Source organism: Fukomys damarensis, unplaced genomic scaffold (assembly GCF_012274545.1).
Source record: "Fukomys damarensis isolate Sample0158 unplaced genomic scaffold, DMR_v1.0_HiC HiC_scaffold_19, whole genome shotgun sequence".
Lineage (NCBI taxonomy): Eukaryota > Metazoa > Chordata > Mammalia > Rodentia > Bathyergidae > Fukomys > Fukomys damarensis.
Window position 1 is genome coordinate 47951451 of NW_022900931.1, and position 24460 is coordinate 47975910.

Here is a 24460-nt window from a genome sequence, read left to right on the forward strand (position 1 = left end):
TTGTACTGGAGACCAAACTTGGGACAGGTGGTGGAACCACTGAGCTAAATCCCTGGCCCTATCACATACTTGATATTACCCAAAGTATATTATGAACACAAAGCACTTGTGGATGTCTTGTGAGTACTGTAGTCTTAAGACTGTTTCTCAATGTAAGGTATGAATCTCTAGGAAAGAAGGTAGGCAATTACTAACCTTTGTGTGGCATTATAGGCTTCTCTGGGAAAGGAAGTGTGTAGTAGAAAGAGCATACATGTCAGAGTCGGCCAAACCTGGGTTTGAATCCCTACCTAGGGGTTGTTTTAATAATTCAATGAGATTAATGTGGCAATGCACACAGACCAGTAGACACTCAACAAGTCCCTCTCTCCTCCTCTCTTCAGAACCGGCTTCAGAATAAGCAAGAGGAGTATCTTATCAGGCATTTCTGAACGAATCAATTATAGGAAATGCAGTATCAATTTCAGAACCTCAGCACATTAAATATTTAGGAAATGTAACGAGTGGTGAGTTTCATTATAATTCCAACTTGCTGAAGGAGGAAAACAGCCCGGAAGAAAAATACTGTGCTGAGGAGAAATGGGTGGTGGGCAGAGAAAGCTGCAGAGTTGGGCTCCAAGACCACCTCCTTTGCCCCACTTTAGAGGTCTACAGTCTAAGCAGACCTCTTTCTCCTACTATCTCTTGCCCCAGTCCTCTGAGTCAGCCTGACAATGCTCACTGGCTGGATCACAGAGGGCATCAGAGGTCATCTGTGCTCAGACTTCTGCCTTTATGGAACGGAGGCTCTGGGCAGTCTTACTGACCTTCATCATTCACCTCTCGAACCCAGGACAGGAATGGAGCAGCCCGGGCAGCCTGTGGTTTGACACAGGCCTCCATAAGTCCTCCTAAGTAGGACCGCGTGTTCACCTGGTCTGAAAGCTTTCCTGCCCTCCTCCAGCCTGAGCTCTGTTCAGAGGAAGCAACTTGGCCAAGCCCACAAGGAGTAGAAGACATCAGTTCAACTCTAAAGCTCCTAGGAGGCAAGGCTGGTCTCAGACAGAGTGTGTGTGTGTGTGTGTGTGTGTGTGTGTGTGTGTGTGTGTGTGTGTTTGCGAGCGTAGGGGCGTCTTCACCCAACATCTGAAAGCATTGGGTGGACAGAATGGAGCTTTTCCTGTGGGGAGGTGACTTTCCCAGGGGGTCACGGTGCCTCTTGCCACTGTGCGGCTTGCTCTCTGGAAGGGACTCCTATAATATTTGGAGTCCCCGATGTCTCCATACCCTCCTCTATGGCAGAGGTTTTGCCAAGTGACACCATCATAGCCCCCAGTCCTGGCTGAGGAGTCATCAGGGTTCAGCCTCTTTGCCCATTGGCCAGGACGAGGAGATTCCCTGGCAGGCCAGCTTCTCACCTTCCACGCAGTTGGTTGAGAAGAAACAGATATTACGGGTCTCCAGGGGGTTCTCGTGAGTGAACTCGGGGGAGCGGGTCTGGGGCTCCGACTCGCCTGTTAGGGATGAGTTATCGACCTGAGAAAGAAGCAGCAGGGAGTAACTGTCAGACCGCAGACGCAGTGCAGTGCACAGAGTCTCCTGGGCCAGGTCCAGCTACCCTCAATCTTCATGACGCGAGGGACAAAATTACACTTGCCCTCATCACATATTTATGGTATTACTCAGCTATTGCACTTGCCTGGGTTTGGAATCTTGGCTCTTACTAACTTTTTGTGTGACTTGTGGTTGTTTACTTTACTAAGGGAGCCTCCAGTTACTCATCCGTAAAATGGGGAATGTAAACAAAGTCACTGCGTTGCACAACTCCCGGGGGGGCACTTTGTGGTCTATGGGGATGTACCTCCTAGGGTTGCTCAGGGCACCACCTGTCCCACATGAGCACTCCCACATGATGACGACGCCATCTTTCCAAGGGATTTTTTTTTTAATACTGGGGATCGAACTTGAGTCCTTGCACTTGAGAGACAGGCAGCGATACCACTGAGCTAAATCCCTGGCCCTTCCAAGGGAAAGTGGACAGCACAAGGAAACATACATAAGACATCTGACACATAATTGGTGCTCAAGAGATGATTATGATAAGTGGCTATAAAAAGAAATCCCCAGGGCATAGAGCATTTACAATGCAGAGCTACAAGGAGGCTCCCACGACACCATAGGCTGACAGAAGGTTTGGCTAGAGGGTGTGGAGAGGGGTTAACATTAAAAACTAGGTCTCCTAACTTCAATCTCTGAGTGAGGCTTTCTAAATTCTATACAGCCTGCTTCTCAGACGCAAACACTTGCTGTGTCCTGATCTCCTCACCTTACAACCATGAGAAGAGATGATCCGGAGGTCAGCAGGGACGCGGTCCCCACCCTTCACCTCCACCAGGTCTCCCACCACCACCTCCTCTGCATTGATCTGCATCTTCTCCCCCTCCCGGATGACGAGGGCTTGCTGTGGAGAGGCCATGGACATCGCAGGAAATGCTCATCTCTGTCTCTGCCTTTGACGGCTGCTGGCCCCCTTTCCAACCCCGCCAAGGGAGAAAGAAATCTCCACACCCTTAGCAACACAACTAGGTCCAGGTATGGAAACCCGGGTGGGTCTTTTCTGCCTGTCTCCATCTCAGCACCATGTGTTGAGCTGGGGCAAGCTGGGGCACCCCGGGAAATTTATGACCCGGCCTGAATTGAGCCCAGCCCTGCCATCTACCTGAGGCACCATGTTCTTAAAGGAATCCATGATCTTGGAGCTCTTGGCCTCCTGATAGTAGGAAAAGCAGCCAGTGACGATGACCACCGCTGCTAGCACCACACCCAGATATAGCTGGTAAGAAAGGAGAGTGTGAGGAACCTGACCCGGCTTCCCTGAGTACTCAGTGCCCTCCTACTCGAGAGCCCAGACCTTTGTCTGTCTCTGGGAGAGAGAGTGGTAGGGGAAAGTCCTTCTCTCCCACCTCCCTTGATCTTCCACTCCTGGTTTCCTAGGATGAAAGGGGCAGGAAGGGACTGAGTCACTCATCAAGTGCTTGTAAACTGAGGGTGCTCTGTAGGTATATACAGCAGCCTCACCCCTTTTCCGCCTGAGCTACAGGGCAGCTGTGGGACTGTGCTATGAGGATCTTGTTCCCTGCACTCCATATTAGGACCTTAGAGTTGGAGGACAGAGTTATGGGCTGGTCCAGGTTCAGGTATGTGGCCTCACATTGTCATTGGATGGTTCGTCCTCCATGGCAGCCTGAATGCCAAAGGCCAGGAAGCACAGGATGGCCCCAATCCACAGCAGGATGGAGAAGCCCCCGAAAAGCTGACGGCAGAACTTGACCCACTCGGGGGTGGTAGGGGGTGGAGTGAGGGCATTGGGCCCGTCCCGAGCCAGAATGTCCTGAGCCCGCTGGTTGGTGAGGCCCTAGGGAGCAAGTGAAAAAGTATGAGGTTAGGGATCCAGAGCGAATCTGACTGCCCCTGCATGCCATGGTGCCTCCGCAGGGGGGTAATGTCCAGCAGGGAGGAAAAGAGTAAGAGAACATCAGCAGAGACTATAGGAGGAGTTACCCTTTGTGAGGGGACTTGGAGGCCTTGAAGGCCGAGGAAGACTTTGACTGTGGTTTCACCTGATTTTTATAGGATCGGTGCACATTTTGGTTGGGGTCACAACACTTCCATGAAGGCAACCCGGATAAGTTCCCTGGAGAGAAAGACATCTCATCTGATCCTTCCTCCTGGCTCTCTTCCTCCAGATTCTCCCTCTTACCATGACTTCGGGGAGTGCCCTAAATCGCAGACTATCCCACAGCTTTAACAATCACCTGTCGCTTTCCATAGAAATTCTGGCCAGGCTCTGCTCCTCTGGCCCCAGGCTGGATCAGATGCCCCTTTTTGGGTCCACGTTGCATCCTATGCTTGATTCTAGAGTGGCATTTGCATATCACTTCGGAATTCAATTTTCTTCTCCTAGACTTTGAACAGGGTCAACTTCTTATTTATCTTTGTATCATTCATTCACTTATTTAATAAATGTGTATTGAGCATCTACTATATGCCAGGCACTATGAGGGATCCAGAGATAGACACAACCAACAAAGTTCCTGCCCTCTAGACAGATCATAAGTGCAACCAATAGGTGCATATTAATGCTAGAGGGTGAAAAGTGTTGTTAAGGGAAATAAAGTAAGATACAGGAGTGGGGGTACAGCATTTTAGAAAAGTGTAGTAGGGAAGGAATACAGGAGATTTTGACCCATATAGTTTTTCTACTAACATGTTTTCTTTTTTTTTTGGTACCAGGGATCAACTCGGGTCCTTGCACTTGCGAGGCAGGTGCTGGAACCACTGAGCCAAATCCCCAGCCCTTCTTTTTTTTTTCTTCAGATGAATTCTCAGTGTTGCCTGGGCCAGTCTTGAACTGAGGAGCTCAAGTGATTCTCCCACCTTAGCCTCCCAACGGTGTGCCATCACGCCCATCAGATTAACAATCTTGGAAACAGCCCAAATGCCCATCAGCTGAATAAAAAAGATGTGGGGTTTTTAATATATACAATGGAGTACTACTCGGCCATAAAGAAGGATGAGCTTGAGACATTTATAGCTAAATGTACGTGCCTTGAGACCAAACTCTTAAATGAAACAAATCGGACACGTATTTAAATACTGCATTGTTTTTCTGGTGTGAGAAACTGAAAGTGGAAATAGGGACTAAAATGTATAACAGACATTAGGAAATGGGAAGAAAACGTTCAAATGAGAAGAGGAACAGGGAGAGGAGGAGATGGAAAGGAAAGAAGGGACAAGAAAAAAAAAGAAAACAAGGAAAAATGGAAACAAAGCTTTATATGTAAGGAGGGGAAGAGGGGTCAAGGGGCAGGATGGAAAAAAAGAAGCAAGGTTAATTATGTATAGGTATAAATTTCCCATGATGAATATTATCATTTTGTATATCTAAAATGTACCAATGAATGTTTTGCTTTAAAAAAAGTATTTTGGGGCCGGAGATTTAGCTCAGTGGTTCCGCTGCCTGCCTTGCAAGCACAAAGACCCGAGTTCGATCTCTGGTACCAAAAAAAAAGGGAAAGGAGAACTCCTAGAAGCCAGGACTCCTTAGAACCCAGGTCCCCACCACCTCCAGGTGGGGCTCTTCCTCACCCCCACCCCAAGCAAACCAGTGACACACCACCTTTCCCAGAGTCGGCCCCGGGGAAAGTGAGCCCTGCTTCCTGTTATTACAGTGACACTACCATGCGCTACGCACCTGGCTTGGTGATAGATGCATTGTGTACATCTCTCTAATCTGTACAACCCTCCCAGGTAGGGCGGCCTGCTAATTTAAAGCTGGGAGATTCAGATGAAACTTCCCAAGGTCACATAAACTAGTAAATGACAGTCAGATTGCTCAGCCTAACATATTGAAATGTTAAAATACAGGGAAAGAGCTTTGCTCTAGGAACCAGGGGTCACATTCTAGCTCCGGCTCTGCCGCCAGTTAGCCACGTGACTGGGGAGGCCTCTTACTTCTGGGCCTGTTTCCTCCCATGGGAGAAATGTTGCATTATGGCGTTAAGGGTCTCCCACCTAATGCTGCACGGTTGTCTCACATCTGGGATCCCCCCTCCTCACCTTGGACAGGTCCACTTGATACTTGCGGCCCAGCTCATCCAAGGACAGCTTGTGATCATCCTGGGGAAGGGAAGTGCAGTTACTTTGGGGAAGGAAGCACAGGGGTGAAGTGAGGCGCCCTGGCAGCTCTCCCAGCATGCGACCCCTCTTCCCTGGCCATACTGGGTGGGTGGCAGGCCTCACCATAGCCACCTCCTTCTTCAGCTCATCCAACTCCTTCTCTTTCTGTTTCTTCTTGCCGCCCCCATTCTCCGCCGTGGTGGCGGCAGGTGAATACTCACGGCCCACCTGTGGGAGGAAGAGGGACCAGAGCATCAGGGGAGCTGCGTTTCAGCTCTTTAGTAGGTGGGCCTCTGCTAAGATTTCCTTTGCTTGAATGCTTCTGCTAGGTTCAAAATGTCCAACAATTTTGTATATGTGCTGCCCAGGCGAGCACCGTCCCACAATTTTGAAAATCGTATCTTATACAAACTACCTAGAAGAATCCTGGAAGTGGACAGGCTGGGGGTGAGGGGAGGGACTGGAAGCACCCGTAGGAAGGTCTTTGCCCACCCCCATGGTTATTAGACTTAGAGAGGTGTAGAGATGGTTAGGAATTTGGGGGAATAAGAGTCTTTGGGTAAAACTGGGAGGAGAAAGGATCTGGCAGTGAAATGGTAAGAGTGGAATGGGTAGGGCCAATGGACGGAGAAGTTAGTAACCAGAGGGTCAGAATGTTCCCAGGTAATGGGAATGCAGGGAATATGGGGGCCTCTCCATCCTGCTAGTCAGGCCTCCCCGAGCCTGGACAGAGGTAATGCATGGGATTCAATGCTCCAAAGCACAATTGGGTAAGAAGGGAACTGGACTCCACTTGTCCAAAAATGTAAGAAGCTTTGTCAAGGGGTAAATCTAATACTAAAACTTGTGAAACTCTTAGGTCATCCCTGCGTCACCTGGTGAGATCAGAAGGACATTTTAACTGTAGCCTCATGAGGCCACTTTGCCCTTTTCTTTAGGCTTCCAGGGTCTCACACGGAAGTTTGTGAGGAGAGAGTGGGAATTTCTCCATCCAAGGGGAGCCACCTCGGAGAGATGGGATATTGGGGCGGAGGCCCTGGGAATGCAGGGCATATATATGGGGCATATAGCCATAGCCTGGGGGCCACGGCTAATGTCTGAGAACAGTGCTGTCTCACCTGCCTTCATCTCTCTCTCCTCTCCTCCCTCTTCTTCCGTAGACAGTGAGTGTCCTTGCCACAGAAGGGCTGCTCGGTGTCTCTGCCCAATGCCTCTAGATTTTGCTGGATCCCAAAGGCTAAACTGGGCTTCAGGAAGGAGTTTTTCTTTACTATGGTGTGGTTTGCTTTTCTTTTTTTCCCCCATAAAGAGTGGTGGGACCAACAGCCTCTGCGTGTGCATTTTCAAGATTATGCATTGCAGAGAGTAGGTCTTGGTTGGTTGGTTTTTAAAAAGAGGCTTTGGTTTTGGAGCAGTTTTTTGATTCACAGAGTTGAATGAAAAGTAGAGCGAGTTCTCATGTCTCTCCTGCTCTCTTCCTCCACGAGCCTCCTCCACTGCCAACATCCTCCACCAGAGTGGTACATTTGTTACACGTTTATTACAGTTGATGAACCTGTATGGACCCCATGTCCATGGGCTACACGAGAGCTCACTCTTGGGGTTGTACATTCTATGAGTTTGGGCAAGTGTGTGTTGCTATACATCCACCACAGTGGCATCGAAGGGAATAGTTTCCCTGCCCTAACTCTTCTGCGCTCCATGATAAAGCATTTCCCTCCACTAAAGAGTCAGAAGAAATCTCAGGAGTGTGGCTCCTGCCTTGATTAGAAGAGGTTACAAATCTGGTATCCGGAAGAAACAAATCTGAGCAGTGAAACCAGGAGCAAGGTTGCGGGTGGGAGATAAGTACAGGATGGACACTGTTCCCCAGATACAGTGACTCAAAAGGATATGAGCTCTTGGAGCTCTGTGTTGCTCAGAAATGCTTTTCTCAGAAAAGGTGACCAGTAAATTGTGCATTTGTTTCCAGCTGAGGCACCTATGAATTCAGCCCACTTTGGGCCTTCTAAAGACTCCTCAACTTGGGGAGATTGACATCAACCAACAAAAGGAGTGGAAAAGGGGTGGGGGGGTCATTCATTTTCCCCTTTCCCTAGGTGACGTAAGAGGGTTCATTTACAGTAAGTCTCCGACTTACATACGAGTCCCATTGCAGGAGAAATGTTTGTAAGTCAGATTCATTCATCAGCTGACAAAGTGAATCTTGCACAGTACCTGTGAAAGTTTGTGACTCAAATGCTCACTAAGTCGGGGACTTAACAGGATAGACTGAGATGCTTTGGATCCACTAACTCTGTCCTTCGCAAGGCAGGAACAGGATGGAAAGTAATGGGGGGACAAAAGGCAAGGAATCCCAGCCTGGGTAAACTTCAGAGGGACCTCAGGAACTTCAGGAGTGGGAGCAGGGCCTAGGCAAGCATTGACGAGGGTCTGGGGCTACAGTCCAGGAGCAGAGCCCAGAAGAATTCTGTAAACTCAGATGTGAAATAAGGTACACGAACACAGAATCAAGGGCATGATTCTAAAGACCCTGCTGGTTCATGCACATTGGCATGTGGGATTGCGGCTGATTTTAGCAGCTAACCTCTACTCCATCCTCCCTCAGCCCCAGAACTTGGGATACACTGCCCCTCCGCCCCTCCTGTCCTGGCAAGGATTTTAGGCTTCGCAGCCAGCAGCCTGCAGAGATTTGGGGCTAGTGGCTGCCCAGGCAAGAAAGAAAGAGGAAGCAAGGACCCCCCCTTCCCCTTGCTACTCTTCCCTCCCCCATCCACAAGTCCCTCTCTCTGGGTCTTGAATGCTGAAGGAGAACAGAGAGTTCTTTTTGAGAAAGCCAGAGGCCGGGGCAGAGAGGAGGCAGTTGGAAAGCCTCCAGGCGCACCCCCCAGCTTTTCTGTGGCAGCTCCCTCCCACCAGTGCTGTCCCTCCCCTCAGCTCCCACGCTGCCCTTCAAGGCCACTCAGCCACTCCATGATGGGTTGAGAGTTAAGCCTTGCTCCGGAGCAGGGATGCAGGCAAGAAAGGATAGCAGGCGAAACCAACCCTAGGATGGGGTGAGGGTGTCGGGGTCTTTTCCTCTTCAGGGGTCTCCTTAGGCAAGACTCTGAGCTCCAGGCCCTAAGTGTCCCCACTTCACCCACTGTCACCACTCATGCTGAACTGACCAGATCTGCTACTCATCTTGCTTTTGCTTCACCCGCAGCTGCTGCGGGTGGAGGTGACAGCTGCAGGACTGCTGGGGGAAACAGACAGGAGAAGTCAAGGTCAAGTTTTCTCCCAGGCAAGACCTGGTGAGTGGGATCCACCTTGCTCCGCGATGGAGCTAACACTTCCCCTCCCTCCCTCCTTGTGGGTGGGTGGAGGGCCTGCCTGCAGGCCGGTCCAGCTCAGCCCTGGCCTCACCTAAGAGCTCTGCACCTCCGCTGGGGACTCCCTGGTGCTCACCCTCAGATACCTGCGGCACTTCCAGCCTATGGGGAGCGTGTGGTCATGGGTGTGTGAACGCGTGAACACGCGCGCGCGCGCGCACACACACACACACACACACACACACACAGGGCTCTATCTCTACCACTACCTGCTCGACTCCGTGTAATAACCTGTACTTGCCTGACTCTGGCCAGGCCCAGGAATTGGCCCAGAGCTCCCCACAGACTTCCTCGAATCCTCCTATGGCTCTCTGTGCCCTCTCCCTCCGTGCCCTCCTTTGCCAGCATACTACCACTACCTGCTCGACTCAGTGTAATAACCTGTACTTGCCTGACTGTGGCCAGGCCCAGGAATTGGCCCATAGCTCCCCACAGGCAACGACTTCCTCGAATCCTCCTATGGCTCTCTGTGCCCTCTCCCTCCGTGCCCTCCTTTGCCAGCATTCCACAAAAGGAAAGCAGTGAGGCCCAGTTTGTAACAGGATTGGGTCACTTTTCTCCATATGGGAATTTCATTTCTGAGAACTGGAAGCCTGTCCTGACGGGGTAGTTAATCTTCCCCCAGGGCAGAGCCACGGTGCAGAATGTCTTGGGGAGGCTGGGCTGGGGGAGAGGCGGCTCTCACCAGCCTTTGGGAAAGTCCTCAAAGGCCGTGGCCCAGAGCCCAGGCGGTGCTGCTGGGACATCCAAGGGGGTGCTGGTGCGGGCACAGCACTCTTCATCCCCACCCCACCCCAGCTGTCCCAGAACTGCTAGGAGATTCCGGGAGTGAGATGTTCCTCTGCTCCCCTCCAACCTTGGGCTGAACCCCCATGCCCTCAGGCTCAGATTCCCAGAGGAATGGATATTTTCAAGAGGTAGCAGAGGCAGGAGACGAACAGTGCCTTCGGCTGGGGGCTGCAGAGATGTGGGTGGTGGACTGGGGTTACTCCTGGGAAGGAAGGAGAGCAAGGCAAGGAGAGAACAGAGCACTTGGAGCCCGAGTGCTCTGTGACCTGTTCACCCTTGTGTATTTGGGCGACGCTTAGCTCCAAGTTCAAACTAGCCCGCTGGCCCTCTTCCCTCTCCCCTTGCCCCTGCAGCCCATGCCCACTCTGTCCATTCTCTGCTGCCCCCTCCCCTCCAGACGGCAGTTCCTGCTCTTTGGGGGATACTCACCCCACGACCCATCTTGGGGCTGAGTGGCTGAGGGGACCTAGGCTGGAGAGGTCACAGGAGGATCCCAAGCTCACACTGTCCGTCTGGGGCGGCCACCCTGAGACCCTGGCAGACAGACAGAGACAGCCAAGCAACAGGGTAGCTTTAAATAGGTCCCTTACCCCCCTACTCCCGCCTTCCCCTCCTCGGGAAAGAAACGTTTGTTGAAACAGGATCCCCGAGGACTCCTCCCCTCCCGCCCCTTTAACAACTGCCCTGTTGATGGTGCATTTTGTCGTTTTTTTTTGTCCCTCTGCGGTGCTCACCTCAGCTTCCCCAGCCCCCTGGCTTGTGGCAGCCACAACTGAAGGAGAGGAAGGGGAGGTGAGGAGTCGGGGAGCTTGGAGCGGCCAGTTTAGGATCCCAGGATGCCAGAGGCCGTGTGTTCTAACCCTCTCTGTGTTTCCATGTGGAAAAACTGTGGTTTAGAGGCAGCAAATCATTTAAACTGATGGGACAGAACCAGAACTCAGGTCTCCTGAGTCTACATCCAACCTCCCAGGAAAAGAAACAGAAGTGTTCCCTCTTCTAGAGAGGCTGCCTGCACACGGGAGCCCAGTAAATCAGAATTGGAACCCAAGGTCGGCCCCTCCATTTGAGTGGGGGGCTTGTGGGAGCTAAAAGCCATTCAAGAGGCAGCATGAAGGTCCCCAACCCTCCCATAGGTGACCTCAGCAATCACAGCTTTCCAGGACAACAGAGGCTCCTGCAACCAGGAGGTGGTCCCGAGGGGCAGGTGAGGGGTAGAGGGGATCTGTGGGGACCCAGTGCTGCAGGCGTCTGATGACATCTCTGTTGTCTGGTCCCCCTTGCTAACGGAGTGGACATGAGCTGTTGAAGAGCCGAGGGCTGGATCTACATCCAGGTGGGACAGCGGCAAGGGCAGAAGTCAACGAGAAAAATGCAGAGTTCCCAAGAAGTGTTTGGAGATCTGTATCATAACAAATAGCAGCTGTGTGAACTAGAAAAGAGAACAACTGTTTCCTGCTCCTGAGACGGAGGGGAAGGCAAGTCTGCAGGGTGCAGGACAGCGGGCAGCCAGCCGGAGAAGTTGCCTCCTGTGGTGATGCCTGGGAGAAACTGGGGGAACAGCGGGAGAGGACAGGGATTCACCTGAGGCTGGAAGGGTTGTCTCTAGGCTTGTACCAGCCAGAGAGGAGAAGATACTCTTGGAGCAGTCCAAGGGCAGGGTCCTCCTGGAGTGTCCCCACCTCTCTGGGTGCAGGGCTGGGTCTGAGAGCCCCAAGAGTGAAGGGAGTAGAAGAGGAAGAAAAGGATGGAGGCTTAGGCCCAGGGGCCTAAGGTACCCGCTGGCTGGGCTGTGGGCCTCCTTGGCTGGGGGGGCAGGATGGGGGACCACGACGACTCCCTGCAGAGGGATTAGCAACTCTCTTCCAGCAAATCCACTCTCAGGGCATAGGGCTCACATCTGAATTCCCTAAATAACTGGCCCCCTCCTGCCGGCGGTGGAGATTTTCCATTACAGGGATCCGGAAGGTCACATCCCACTCCCACCCTCCTTCCTCCTCCCGGTTCCGGATGGGAGGGTGGGTAGGACAGGGTGGCCTCGGGCCTTTTCCTGTCTCTCCAAAGCCTCTACAGACCTTGGATTTGGGCCTAGGGTAGAAGAGGCAGGGAAACGAGGGCAAATAGATACCGAGACTATGCGTAGGGAAGTAGCTGGAACCGTAGCAGGAAGGCAGTGGTTAGACATCGGCAAGGACTGCCTCAAGAAGAGTAACTCAGAGCTGGATGGGCACTGGGGGAAGGTAGCTTGGCCTGGGGCTGGGGTTAAGCTCCTAGGTTAAGCTCCTGGGCTACCTTCTGCCCCAAGAGGAAGCTTCAGACACTGGGCCCAAGTGGTTTTCATTCCAACCCCCTTGTCCTTTCTGCCACTTCCCAGGCCTGCCCAGTCCTTCTCACACCTTGGCTCTGTTTCCAGCAGTCAGGCTCAGTACCAGAAAGGACTTTGCCCTTCCTGGGCCCAGGCAGCCTGCAGGGCTCCCTGCCGTGCCTTGCACTGGGGCCCTGCAGAGCCTAGGGCGTGCTGCTTGCAAGCTCAGGGCTTGAAGTGAGAGGTGGATAGGACACTTGGCCCATTCTCACCCATGCCTCATGGACCACCTTCAGCCTGGTGAGGGCTGAGGTTCATGGATCAGGTACTTTGATCTGGGGTGCCCAGGATGGGCTACTGCTTCCATGTGGAGGCCACATGAGTCAAGGCCTTGTAGTGAGAGAAGCAAAGGAGGGAGACAGAAAGATTCAAAGGCTGAAGCTGGTATGGCATGGCACACCTGTAATCCCAGCACTTGGGAGGCTGAGGCAGGAGGGTCACTGTGATTTCAAGGCCTGCCTGGATTACATAAGGACGCCTTGACTTAAAAAAAAAATCAACCAACCAACCAAACGAACAAACAAAAACCTCAAAGGCCAAAGATAGGAAAGTCAGAGTAACTGTGCAGTGGGCATGAGAGAAAGGCACAGATCAGAGAGGGACCACTGGAGTACAGGGTGCTTTTGGTACTGGAGTACCAAAGCTTTGGTTGTTATGGGAAGATCTAGGAAGTGTGGGGGGAGGCAAGACAGAAAGGGGGTTCAGAGAGATGGAGGATTGTCCTTGCCTGTGTGTGCTGCCCCAGTATCAAGCAGGGACGCTTGAAGGTGTGAGTGGGAGGTCCTGGGAGCGCACCCCCTGGTGATTGAGAAGGACCAGCTCCTCTGGTGCTCACCTGTGAGTGGTCAAGCCGTGACGAATCAGCTGCCTGTACTGTACGCGGGGCGCAAGATGTGCACGTGTGCGGGCCGCGGGAAGCGCTGGGCAGCCGGGCGTGGGCGGACGTGAGCGTCCATGGGAGACAGAGAGCTTGCAGGGGAGGGGGGCGCCGTTGGGCAGCAGATGGGCTAGCGAGGGCTCCAAGAAACAGTTCTGTTTCCTAAGTGACTGGCCTCCTGGGGCCTCCAGCCCAGACTTGAAGGTTGTTTCAAGATCATGAAAGAGAACGGGAGGGACTGAGGGAGGGGAGGAGAGGAAGAGCCGGGAGGCACCCCCACAGCGGCTCCTCCCGCCCCCTCACCCCACTTCTCTGTGGGCCCAGTCTCCGCTGCCAGCCTCTCCCACTGCCTGCGACTCTCCTTGCCTTTTCTCCTTCGGGGTCTGTGGCCTGTCACCACACACTGCCAGGCTTCTCGGGCCTTCTGGGGGCGTGGGTGAGAATTTCCCACTTCCAAGGGCAGGCTGTCTTAGAGCAATAGGTTAGGGGGAGCGCGGGAAGGTGTGGTGAGGTCTTGGATGGTGTCAGAAAGGCACCTCTTCGTGCTGCCTTCTTCCCAGCCCCCGTCCTTTCACTCCCTCGGTGGAAGTGACTTTGAAGTGGGCAGGTGGCTCAGAGCTGCAGAGTGGCTGCCCAAGGCCTGCACAGTCTCTGCTTCCCCACTGGACCACAGGGATGGGACTGGATTTTCTTTCCATCTCTTCCTTGATCTCTGTTCCTCTGCTCTCTTTTTGGTTTTTCTTTTTCAACTTACTCGGAGTAGATTCGAAAGATCTTTTCCTTAGTTCTATCGTCTTTAATCTCTTCCATCAGATTTTTATTATCTTTTTCAAAAAATTGTTAAAATCACATTATCTAGAATTCAGAAAATAGGGAAAAAGCACTCAGAAGCATTTTCTTCAGGCTTTCTGCCTCTGCTCCGTTCCCCTTTTTGCCCTCCTCCCTTTGCTCTGGGTTTGGGCTGGGCACGAAGGTGAGAGTGGGAAGGACGCAGGCCTCAGCTACTCTCTGCAGGCCCCAGGGCCCTGTGCCTCTGCTTCTCACCCGCCCTGGGTCCCCACCTGAGTCTAATGCAATGGGCCTTTTCTTATGAATCAGGTCAGCTGAGGATGTCCCAGTGGGACCACTCCCGACCTGTGTGACCTTGGACAACAGGTTGCTCTGACCTCGTGTCTTCATCTGAGTGACCAGGAGCAGCCCGAGCAAACCTGGAGGTCCCTTGCCAGCTCTGATGGTCCCCCAGATCCGAGCTGCCTCCCGCACGGCTCATGGCTCAGCTCAGGGGAGCAGCAGAAGTGATCGATCTGTAGTCTCATCTGCAGAACCATCGGCGGGAGCTCCTGTACCGTTCACTAGTTCGCTAGCATGGGTGCAAGTGCTCCCTCATTGTTTAGTGTGACCCATGGAAACCATCCTGTCCCTTGAACCCTAGGCATGGAAATAAGAAAGGGCTCAGGGTTTGGGGCAAGAAGCTACTAGGAGAGGTGAGGCAGATCTAGGTGTCCTTTGGGGAAAAAGGCAGGACCGGGGAGAGCTTGAATGGCATTCAGTGAGCACATGGCAGGTGGATCTGTTTCCAGAGATTCTTTGGGTTGGGAAAGCAAGTCAGGGGTTATGAAGAAGATAGGGTTAAACAGCCTTGCTGAGTATGGGGTCAAGGGTCACAGCTGGGCCCTGCAGGGTTCTTATTTGCCTTTGATTCCATCTGGGCAGGGAGGGAACAGGCCCCTCACCCCCTGAGGCAGGTTTGCTTTGGCGGGAGATCTGACCCAGCCACTGGCCCAAAGCACTGCGCCTCCCTGCTCCCCCTATCAATGGGCAGCCTGGCCTCCCCCACTCCTTCCCACCTCCTTCTTCCCTTACCAGGCCCCTTCCACTTGGCCCAGGCACAGCTCTGTTTGTCTGCCTGTCCCCTTTGGCATTCTGGGTACCCAGCTAGGACAGGATGCCCTGTAAACCGCTGGCACACAGAGCCACCGCCTCCTTCCCATTTAATAGACTCTGCTTAGCACTCCAGGGAGCTTGGCCTCCTCTGTGCCTCAGTTTCTCTGGAGGTCCAGAATCCTTTTACTCTTGTTTCTCCTGTTGGCACGTTCCTACCACTGCCCGACCACAGGGTGTGCTCTTTCGGATGCACTTGTATCACTCAGACTCTGCGCTCGTGGGCACTTACAGTGCCTCATTCTGTGCCAGAATGGGAGAGACAGTTACAGCTCAGGCAACTGATTTCCCACCCTCGTGGTCCTTTTGCTCAGAACCCGGCACCAGTCAGGAAGTCCCTCCTCCACCCCACCCTTGAACAACCTTCTAGTCCTTTGGGACCCCCTCATTCCTTCAAGTTCCCTCCCTCTTCTCCATTCCTGCTGAGCGAGACTGGGTGGCCCTGGGCTCAGCCTTCCACCTGGCTGATTCAGGAGCAAAGGGTGAGCCATGGTATGCTGGGATGGATTAGAAGGAGGCAGAAGCTTTTGACACAGGACTTCTTGTACCATTAACTTACCACGTGCTCTTGAATATGTCCTTCACCCTTCATCATCGTTAAAGCGCATAGGATTAGCTAGGGACTCTCACCCCTAACTGCACATGCTAACTCCTCATGCCTGGGCCTCACCCCTAGGATCATTTTTAATCGCTCTGAGGTAGGGACCAACCCACCGTATGGGAATCAGTGGGCAGGCAGGGCTGGGAGCCACTGAGCCAGATTGTCCCAGGGTCCCTAGCTCGCTGCAGTTAATGGTTAGTGAGCACTCGATGTGTACAGTATGCTTGTGTCCCTCACAAGTGTGCATGTTGAAACTCAGGCAAACAAACAATGTAAAGCTCGTACTGTACACTGGTAAGAGCATTAGGAGGTGGGGTCTTGGGGAGGTGAGTGGGTGATACAGGAGGTAGGGCCCACATGATGGGATTATTGCCCTTTTAAGACAAAGGAAAATCTGTTTCCTCTCTCTGTTCTCTGCCCAGTGAGGATAGAGCCAGAAGATGGACATCTCCAGACCAGGAAGAGAGCCTTCACACGGTAGAACATCCGCTGGCACCTTGATCTGAGGCTGCCCACTCTCCAGAACCAGGGAAGACAGCATGTGTTACTTAACTCAGTCTTCATAACAACTCTCTTTCACAGATGGGGACATTAAGAGTGGCAGATCAGCCTAAGCAGCTAAGCTAAGCTAAGCAGGGGGGCTGGGATTCAGATCTAGACAGTTTGGTTCCAGGCCCTGCACATTTCAACTCCACACTGAGGGGAGAAGGATCCACCCTGAGTCCCGTCTCCAGGGACCCCTGGCTGCAAAGGTGAGAGGGAGGAGAGCACCAGCAGGGGCAGGGTGAGGTAAAGTGCCAACCCCAGGCTTCCCTGAGCGAACGTTGCTGCCTCCTGTTTGTACACCACTGCATGGCAGCTCCAAGGTGGGGGTGGGTGGTGGAAGAATGTAGGAGGTCTCCACCGAGGAGGTGGTGTTCCAGTTGGGTCCTGACAGATAGGTAGGATCTGGCTTAGAGAGACAAAGGTGAGGGAAGAGTGGGAGCATGGACCAGAAGCTGGAGCACCCAGAGCACAAGGGAGAAACAGAGGCAGCCCTGGAAGTGGATGTTGGGGCCATGTCATGGAGAGCCTTGAGTGTCAGACTCAGTGTCACTGTAACTGCTAATGTTTTCTAGAAGGCTCTGAGGCTAAGTCATCTGGATGCTTGTTAAAAAATATAGAACAGCAGGCATGGCTCTTAGAGCTTCTGATTCATGAGGGCGGGGGTGGGGAGTGGGAGTCTGCATTTTTACCAAACAAGTGTGAGATATATTGCTATAAACAATATGAAGCCATTTAAAGTTTCTGAGCAGGGAATGATCTCATTCAAACTGCAGGGTGTGTTGCATGTCCATGTGCTGGGAGGTTGGGCTGGATGGGAGAGATAGGTAAGGGCTACAGGTGCGGAGAGTCTGGGTCAAGACAGAAGCAATGGCAGAGAGAAGAGAGGGGTGGGTGAGAGATATTTTGGAGGCAGAGTTTCAGGATTTGGTAACTGGATGTCAGAGTAAAGGAGGAAAGATTTGGGGATGTGAAAATATTGGTGCAAGTTAACAGAAACAAGGCAGGAAGGAAGGAGGTTGTTTGGCAGAGAAGGCGTGGACTTGGTTTGGGGCAGGTTAAGTCCAGGGGGCTATGGCAGGGCTGCAGGTGATGAAGTGGGGACTGGGACTTGGGAGACAGCACGGGCTGGGAAAGTCACCTGCACAGAGGTGACCACAAAGCCTGAGGAGACCGTCAAAGCAGAAGCAAGAGGACAAAGGGCCAAGAGACTTCAGGAGAACCTTGGGCAGCACTCAGGCAGAAAAAATGGGTCCAGAAGATGAGGAGGCCATGAATCGGAGAGATGAGAGAACTAGACCAGGCCAGGGGGCCCGGCATCTGAGAAAGGAAGCATTGTAAGGGGCCAAAAACCAAACTACACAACCATGCACGACAAAATCCACTAAGAGTTTCAGATTTCAGATGCCAAGGGGAGATGAAAGCAAGTCAATCAGAAGTCAGCCTGATGAAGCCATTTCCACAGTGGGTCAAGTTGGGCCACAGCGCTGGGAAGACTTGAGGAGTGTGTGGGGAGGAAACCGAGGTTACTCTCTTCCAAAAGGATTGCAGCAAGTGGAAGGAGAAAGGAGGAAGACAGCGGGCAGCTGAGCAGGCAGAGGGATGCGCCCATGTGGGAAGTTCTCTCTCCTGGCGGTTGGTCCTACTCTGCCCCTGTGCCCTAGCTTTGATCATAATTTATCTTCGTAACAATGCTCAGAAAACGGTGAGGTCGGTACCACAATCATCCTCACTGCAGAGACAAGGAAACGGAGGCTAGGGAAAGTCAGTATTGGGGTCCAGGCTGTGTGGCTGGCAAGTCTGAGTCTGTCCAGAGCTTTGCTCTCTGGTCCTGAAATCCCAGCCCCACAGTGTTTTACATTGTTGGGGACAAATGAACTTTATTTTCTGCACCTGAGCTTCAGATTGACTACCTGCCCATCCTCTGGTTTTTAGGTTTGTTCTGGGCAGGCCTCTTCCATGTCCAGTGTCCCAGTCCCCAACTGCAGTGGTCAGTCCTGCATCACCCTGCTTGACCTCCACACCCGCGTCATCCCCTAGACACCAGGCCCTTCTCCGCCTGGTGATTTCATCTGCACAGATGCAGCCCAGCCACATGGCCAAAAACTTGTGCTGCGGAATCAGGATGCCTGGAAAAGTAATCGCAGGTTGACAACTAATTGGCCAGAATTTTTTTTTTTTTTTTTTAGCTTCTCTCAACTTACATTTCCTTCATAGCTCTAACGTAGGGTTTTGTTGAGAACGCTCAGGGAATATTAGCTATTATCCTCTGCCTTTGATTCCCGATATCCTGGCCTTTGGACGGTGATTTCTTTTTCAGCTGGCCTGGATCTCCAGCACCCTCCCTCCCCAGTGGACAGAGCCCAGTCCTTCCTAGGCTGCCCAGGAAGCCAGCGTGGGTTGTTTTGTGAGGAATGGAAGCTTCTGTCCTGAAAAGAGGAGACGCTTTTGGCTGTTAATATCTATAGTTAATATTTACTGGATTAATGCAATTAATACTGTAATAAAAAGTTAATATTTACTTTAAAAATGATTGTAGTACAAGACACACTGCCACGAGTCCCCCTCACAATAAATACTCCCTCTTGCTTTGAACACACTCATCCCGTCATTCCTGCCTCTTTCTGAAGCCGCTCTGGAAATCTTTTGTGTCCTTATGAGGTGTGATCACAAATACGTGGGTGCTGCCACCGAGTGCCTTCAAACAGGCAGGCCCGTGAAAGCATTCCGGGGTGTCCTCATCCACCGTATTCCCCGGATCTGGCACTGTGTGACTTCTGGTTCTTCTCTGATGTCAGAGTGCCCATGAAAGGCAAATGTTTCGAATCGATTCCGGACAGCAAGGCGACCACCATGCTGCAACTAAAGATACGCACGAAAGAGGACTAAGGGTGACAGGATGCGTGTGTTCAAAGCAAGGGAGAGTAATGCGAGGAAGGTAGAGCAGCAACGTATCTTTACTGTAATTAAATATTCACCCCCCCGCCTTTTCTTGGTTCCAGGGATCGAACTCGGGTCCTTGTGCTTGCGAGGCACGCGGTGGAACCACCGAGCTAAATCTCCGGCCCTTCACCACATATTTTGATCACACCGCATAAGACAGACTCAGGGGAATCATGGCCACCGGAGAGATGTGTCCCAGGCAGGAGCCAGTGCCACCTTCTCATGTCCCCTCTCCTGCTCAGTCACTGATAATATCTGTTGAGTTTCTAGTCCTTGCCAGGCAACTGTGCTAGGCATGGGGCTGATCACAACAGAGCCCACGGTGGCCTTGGGAAGCTCCCCAGCCCAGGCAGAGGCACAGAGGGCTGAGCCTGAAATGACAGTGCAGAGTGGGAGACGCCACCCTGGGGCCAAGGGCAGAGCTGGCGAGGCAGTGAAGGGACATCCCATTAGCACACCCGGGCTCACACTCACTCTCAGGGCCAGGCTTGTCCACCCCCACGGTTCCATCTGTTTCTTTGTTTTTGCAATCTTTATTTCTGGCTTTGTTTTCCCTTGACTTTCCTAATAGCAGGGCTTTGGAAAAAATTCCACCCTTGTTTCAGTTGGACTGAGGAAAAAGGGAATCGTCCATTCTGTAGCCAGAACTGCCAAGGGGTGCCGGGTTCCTGCAGGGTCCAGGTGGGGAAGCAGAGGAGGCCTGTGGCCCAGGCAGGGAGGGGAGAAAACATGGGGGAGCCAAGCAAGGTTGTGCCCCCTTCTGGGCTCTCCTCTGGCTCCCTGCCTCTGGTTCTGACTGCAGGAGAGAATCAAGAGCCTCTCGGCCCAGAGAACCCAAAAGCCAGGCCAGGTTTCCCTGCTTTCCCCACTCAGGGGACATTGAAGGTTTCCAGGGCCCTGCACTTGGAAGCAAGTTCTCTACATTATCCAAGGCAGGAGGCTTGGCAGGGCTGTGTGTGTGTGTGTGTGTGTGTGTGTGTGTGTGTGTGTGTGTGTGTGTGTGTGTGTGTGTGTGTGTGTGTGTGTGTGTGTGTGTGTGTGTGTGTGTGTGTGTGTGTAAAATCCCCCCTTGTCCTGCTCTCGCTCAAGGCTACCACATGCGCAACTTCCATTGAGTCCCCCATCCTGGAACTATGTTCGTTTGTTCAACAAAAAATTTACCGAACATTCACTTTGTGTCAGAAACTGGAGCTACACTAGTGGGGAAAGACAGCTATTTTAAAAAGTTGTATAGGCAACGCGTGTGTGAGTGTGTGTGTGTGAGCGCACATACATAAATGTGTGCAGCTTAGGGAAACAGGAGGAAGAAGAATGTTCAGAAAACTTAACTCCCAGTGTCGGGCAGTTTGCATCTGGGTTCTCCCATTTACCAGTTGTGTGATCTTGGGTAACACATAACTTCTCTGTGCCTCTGTCTTCCATCTGTGAAACAGAGACAATCACAGTTTTTACCCCTGGGGTTGTAAATGCTTGTAGGGTGTGTGGGAGAGCACCCGGCACAAAGCAGGCTTTTGAGTAGCACTATTAGTGTGACTGCTCCGTACCTCCCTCAGAGGTGCCCGTAAATGAGCCGTTCTCCAAGTCAGTCTCTTGCTCAACCTCAGTGACTCAGAGGCAGCCACCTGGCACTAACCATGTCCCGCCCCCGCCCCGCCCCGCCCCCAGGCTCATCTACGGCTTTCAGCCCACAAACCTCTGTCTAACTAGACTGCTGTCAGCTCCTGCCCTTGACCATCCAGGTCCCGCTGCTGAGATGCTGGGGTGGGGCAAGACATGACACCCGGCAGCCCCTTGCCGCTCTCCAGACCCTTGTCAGCACCTGCAGGTCCCTCTGGCAGCTGGGAACGAAGGCCTAGCATGGGGAGCCCCTGGGACAGAGGCCACATGGCTGGCCACCCATGGGCCAGGAACAAAGTGCTAGGCAGGGGAGGAGGCCCAGGGGAGTCCAGCTCAGGGGGATCCCAGGGTGGCACTACAGAGTGGGTGGCAGCCGGCACTCAGCCTGGGAACAGAAATGGCAGGGTGCCCTCAGGGGTCAGAGCTGGGTCAGGCCGAGGCCACAGTGGTGTGGTGACACCCCGTGTTCTTCAACAACTGTGCTGCCCCTTGGCATGGGGAGGCTTGAGAACTGGGGCAGAGCGTGGGCTCAGCCAGGGCAGGAGGAGGGTTCAGGGAACACGTGTGCACATGCAAACACACACACATGCACACGCACATGCGCAAAATCATGAGGTTGGGGCACCTGACCCCTGGGGAGGAAGCAGGGAGAAGGTGGGTGTGAGCGTGCAGCTCTGTTAGTGCATGGATGGGAGCAACCTCTCGTGTTTATCTCGTCTGTACACCTCTGACTCAGTAGGTCTCTGCATGGGTTGATGTCCAGCTGAGGCAGGTTTTCATCTTCCTCTTCCTCCCATCCTGGGCTTGAGCTCTTCGGCAAATGGCGGAGAGAATTTTCCCTTTTGGGAGGGTGGGAAAATGCAGTTCATCAGTGTGGCGCGGGTCAAGGCTGTATAAATATACACAGACAGAACATTCTTGTGCGTGATCCTTCGATTCCCCACGAGGAGGCTGGGATCTGTGCACATCTAAGCAAGAGAGCTGAGAACTGCTCGTGGGTTTGTGTCACTGCCGTGTCTTAGAGACCACTATAGATGTCGCTTCGTCTCCACAGCGGCACCTGTGAACCTTGATCGGTGTGTACCTGTGTGTGCTGGGCTCACATGTGACGGTCCCTCATGATGTCTGCCTTTAAATACCACGTAACAGGCCAGGATTTGGCTCAGTGGTTCCGCTGCCTGCCTTTGAGAGAAGAAGGGCCCGAAGGTTCGATCCCCGGTACCAGAAAGCAAAACAAAACTAACAAAACGGTGTAACGGGCTAGACAATCCCAAGATCGAGTTCTGACAGTAACTAACCCACTAACCTTGGACAAGCTCCTTTACTTCTTTAGGCCTCCGGTTTTCTCATGAGGATAATAATAGCACAAAGATCACCAGATTCTGGTGAGGATTAAATGAGATCATGTTACAGGTCAGGACACTTTAACGGTCCTGTCTTTGAACAAGGGCCGTGTCTCGTTGGTTGTGATCACAGTGGGTGACAGCTCAGTCAGATTATAAACTGCTGGGGCACTGCGTGGGTCCTAGTTGTCTTTAACGATACCCGACACCTCAGCGCCTTGTACGTATGTCACCTGGAGGTGAAATGAATTAAATAGGCACATGAAACAGTCTGGTGTCTGACGCATGCCCACAGCTGCTAGTACACGGAGGCGGGTGGTCACTGGTGGAGCTACAGTGAAAACACAGCCCAGACAGGCGCCTGGATCCCCGAGGCCACTGTTGCACTAGTGCTCTCTGGGCCTCAGTTTCCTCCTTGCTCCCCCAGGTCTGGTCTGGCCTGAGGCAGATGGAAGGCTCTCTTCCTCCTTCCTCTGCTCAGCCCGGGCGCTGAGTGCTCTTCCGTCGACACGTTCCCCGTGCACCATCTGAGTGCCCACCGCTCTGCTGTGTGTGCGCGTGACGCGCTTCTGCGCGAAGCTCCTCTCGGTGGAAGGAGGTACATGTGGCTGCGAATGTGACGCACCTCGTGCCTGGCACCTGCTCCCCTCCCCCAGCTTTCCGGGTTACATAAACCGCGCAGGAGTAAATCCAACTTGGACCACGGGCGCCCTCTGCTGGCCGCCTCCGGAAACCAATTTTGGGAGGGGCTCTGGGAAGAAGCTGCGTCTTTCTTCAATCCTCCTTCCGCCTCAGCCTCTGGTGACACCAGCCCGGTCTCCCACACCTGTTCGCCCCCAGTCCCTTCCCAGCCCCAAGACCCAGGGTGAGGGGTGGCCCCTTAGCTCCCAGAAGAACTCCTTCCTAATGCTTGTGCTGTGGGTTGGTTATGCTACACAGTGCTTACGTTCCCCGAGGGAGGGGCACGCGCCCCTCTGGTTTACTAGGGCATTACCAGTACTCAGGGTCTGGCCCAGTCAGTATCTGCTGCACGAATGAGTTTATAGGGTGGGGAGGATTGGAAGGGAAAATGGTGGAGTGTAGGAAGATTTGGTGACCAGCCAGGCCTGGACTCAAATCGCATCTCAGCCAATGAAAAGCTGTGTGGCCTTGAGCGAGATACTTAACCCTTCTGAGCCTCAGGTTTGTCTGCTGTCAAATGATATCATCTTGTAAAACCGTAAAGACTAAAAGTAATACCCAAGAGGGCCTCATTGTGTAAGTATTCCATAAACAGCATCTATTATGATTATGATTTTAACATCTCTTAAACCTTAAGTATAGGGAAGGCATTAAATCCACTCAACTGAAAGGAAAGTAGTTTTCCTCCGAAGCCTCCCTGTAACTTCCGGTTTTCACATGGCTCCTCAGAGCCTGTGGACGGTTTGAAGAGAGACACAGAGCTGGAAAAATGAAGCTGTGGACAGGTCCAAGTGAGAAGGCACAGCCTCCTGGGCAGCCTTGGAGGCCAGGGCTGGGCCTCAGTTACCTCAAGGTCCCACATATTCCCCTCAGTCTCGTTGGCTTCTCCAGGGTGGCTGGCTGTGGCGTCCCTGGTGACTCCGTGAACACCTCTGAGGGAGACATAACACCAGACATGGGGACAGAAAGTCAAGGTCAGGGGTTTGGACTGTGCCTCTCTGGGCCTGTTTCCTCCTCTGTAAAGGCAGGTGGGATGGTGAAGGGCGCGAGATGAACTCTGCGCTGGCCTCGCACCAGCGCCGCTTTGACAGACTTTGCAGACCCGGCCTGTCCCTTTGTCCCATCCTCGTCCTCCCCATACTCTCCGCCTTCATAGTTGAAGGGAACAGGTCAGGCCCCAGGCTTTCCAGCAGAGGCTCACGTCCATGAGGCTCCTTTCCCTAACCCCTAAGTCTTATCTAAAACCAGAACTCTTAGGAAGCAGTTTAAAACTAATCCAAAATCCAAACAAACACATGTCTCCTCCGTCGTGTCAGTTACCCTGTGCCAAACATTAATGTACATTATCTCAATCATCACAAAATCCTTTGGGTGAATGTCAACAAGCTCATTGCAATCTGCGGAGGTGGAAGGAGGTTAAGATGCCGGCCCAGGATCATCCAACCAGGAAGTGACTCCCAACGCCTCTTCCCTCGGGTTTGCCCTCGGAGCGGGGTGCAAACGTCTCCAGTGACCCTCAGAGGGGTTAGGAGGTACCTTGGCCCTAATTGCCCATGTGCGAGAACTCCTGGGTTCCACCCGCTCTCACTGAAATCCGTAGGGTTTGCAGCAGGACTAGCGGCCCGAGGAAACAGATGCTGGTTGCTGAGTGCGTCAGCCCACTGAGCCGCCCCGGGCGCCCCCAACCCTCTCTCCGGGGCCGGTGGGGACCGGGGTTGCCCAGGGCAGGCCCGC

General features: G+C 52.9%; 2 protein-coding genes across 3 annotated transcripts in view; one reads left to right on the forward strand and one right to left on the reverse strand.

Moving 5' to 3' along the window:
- Atp1a2 (ATPase Na+/K+ transporting subunit alpha 2) overlaps nucleotides 1-10378 on the reverse strand; it is a 24634-nt gene extending 14256 nt beyond the window's left edge. The window contains exons 1-7 of one of the 2 annotated variants that reach the window (XM_010616679.3): nucleotides 10248-10378; nucleotides 5782-5886; nucleotides 5599-5658; nucleotides 3191-3394; nucleotides 2699-2812; nucleotides 2306-2440; nucleotides 1398-1515 (exon numbers count right to left, since the gene is read on the reverse strand). In XM_010616679.3, coding sequence (XP_010614981.1) covers nucleotides 1398-1515; nucleotides 2306-2440; nucleotides 2699-2812; nucleotides 3191-3394; nucleotides 5599-5658; nucleotides 5782-5886; nucleotides 10248-10259 — 748 coding nt within the window. In that variant the 5' untranslated portion in view covers nucleotides 10260-10378. Of the gene's footprint in view, nucleotides 1-1397; nucleotides 1516-2305; nucleotides 2441-2698; nucleotides 2813-3190; nucleotides 3395-5598; nucleotides 5659-5781; nucleotides 5887-6776; nucleotides 6893-10247 lie in introns of those variants that run through there. The other variant, XM_019206400.2, reaches the window with a different exon arrangement.
- Igsf8 (immunoglobulin superfamily member 8) overlaps nucleotides 8622-24460 on the forward strand; it is a 22621-nt gene continuing 6782 nt past the window's right edge. Inside the window, exons 1-2 of the mRNA XM_033765699.1 lie at nucleotides 8622-8675; nucleotides 8864-8951. Coding sequence (XP_033621590.1) covers nucleotides 8670-8675; nucleotides 8864-8951 — 94 coding nt within the window. The 5' untranslated portion in view covers nucleotides 8622-8669. The remainder of the gene's footprint in view (nucleotides 8676-8863; nucleotides 8952-24460) is intronic.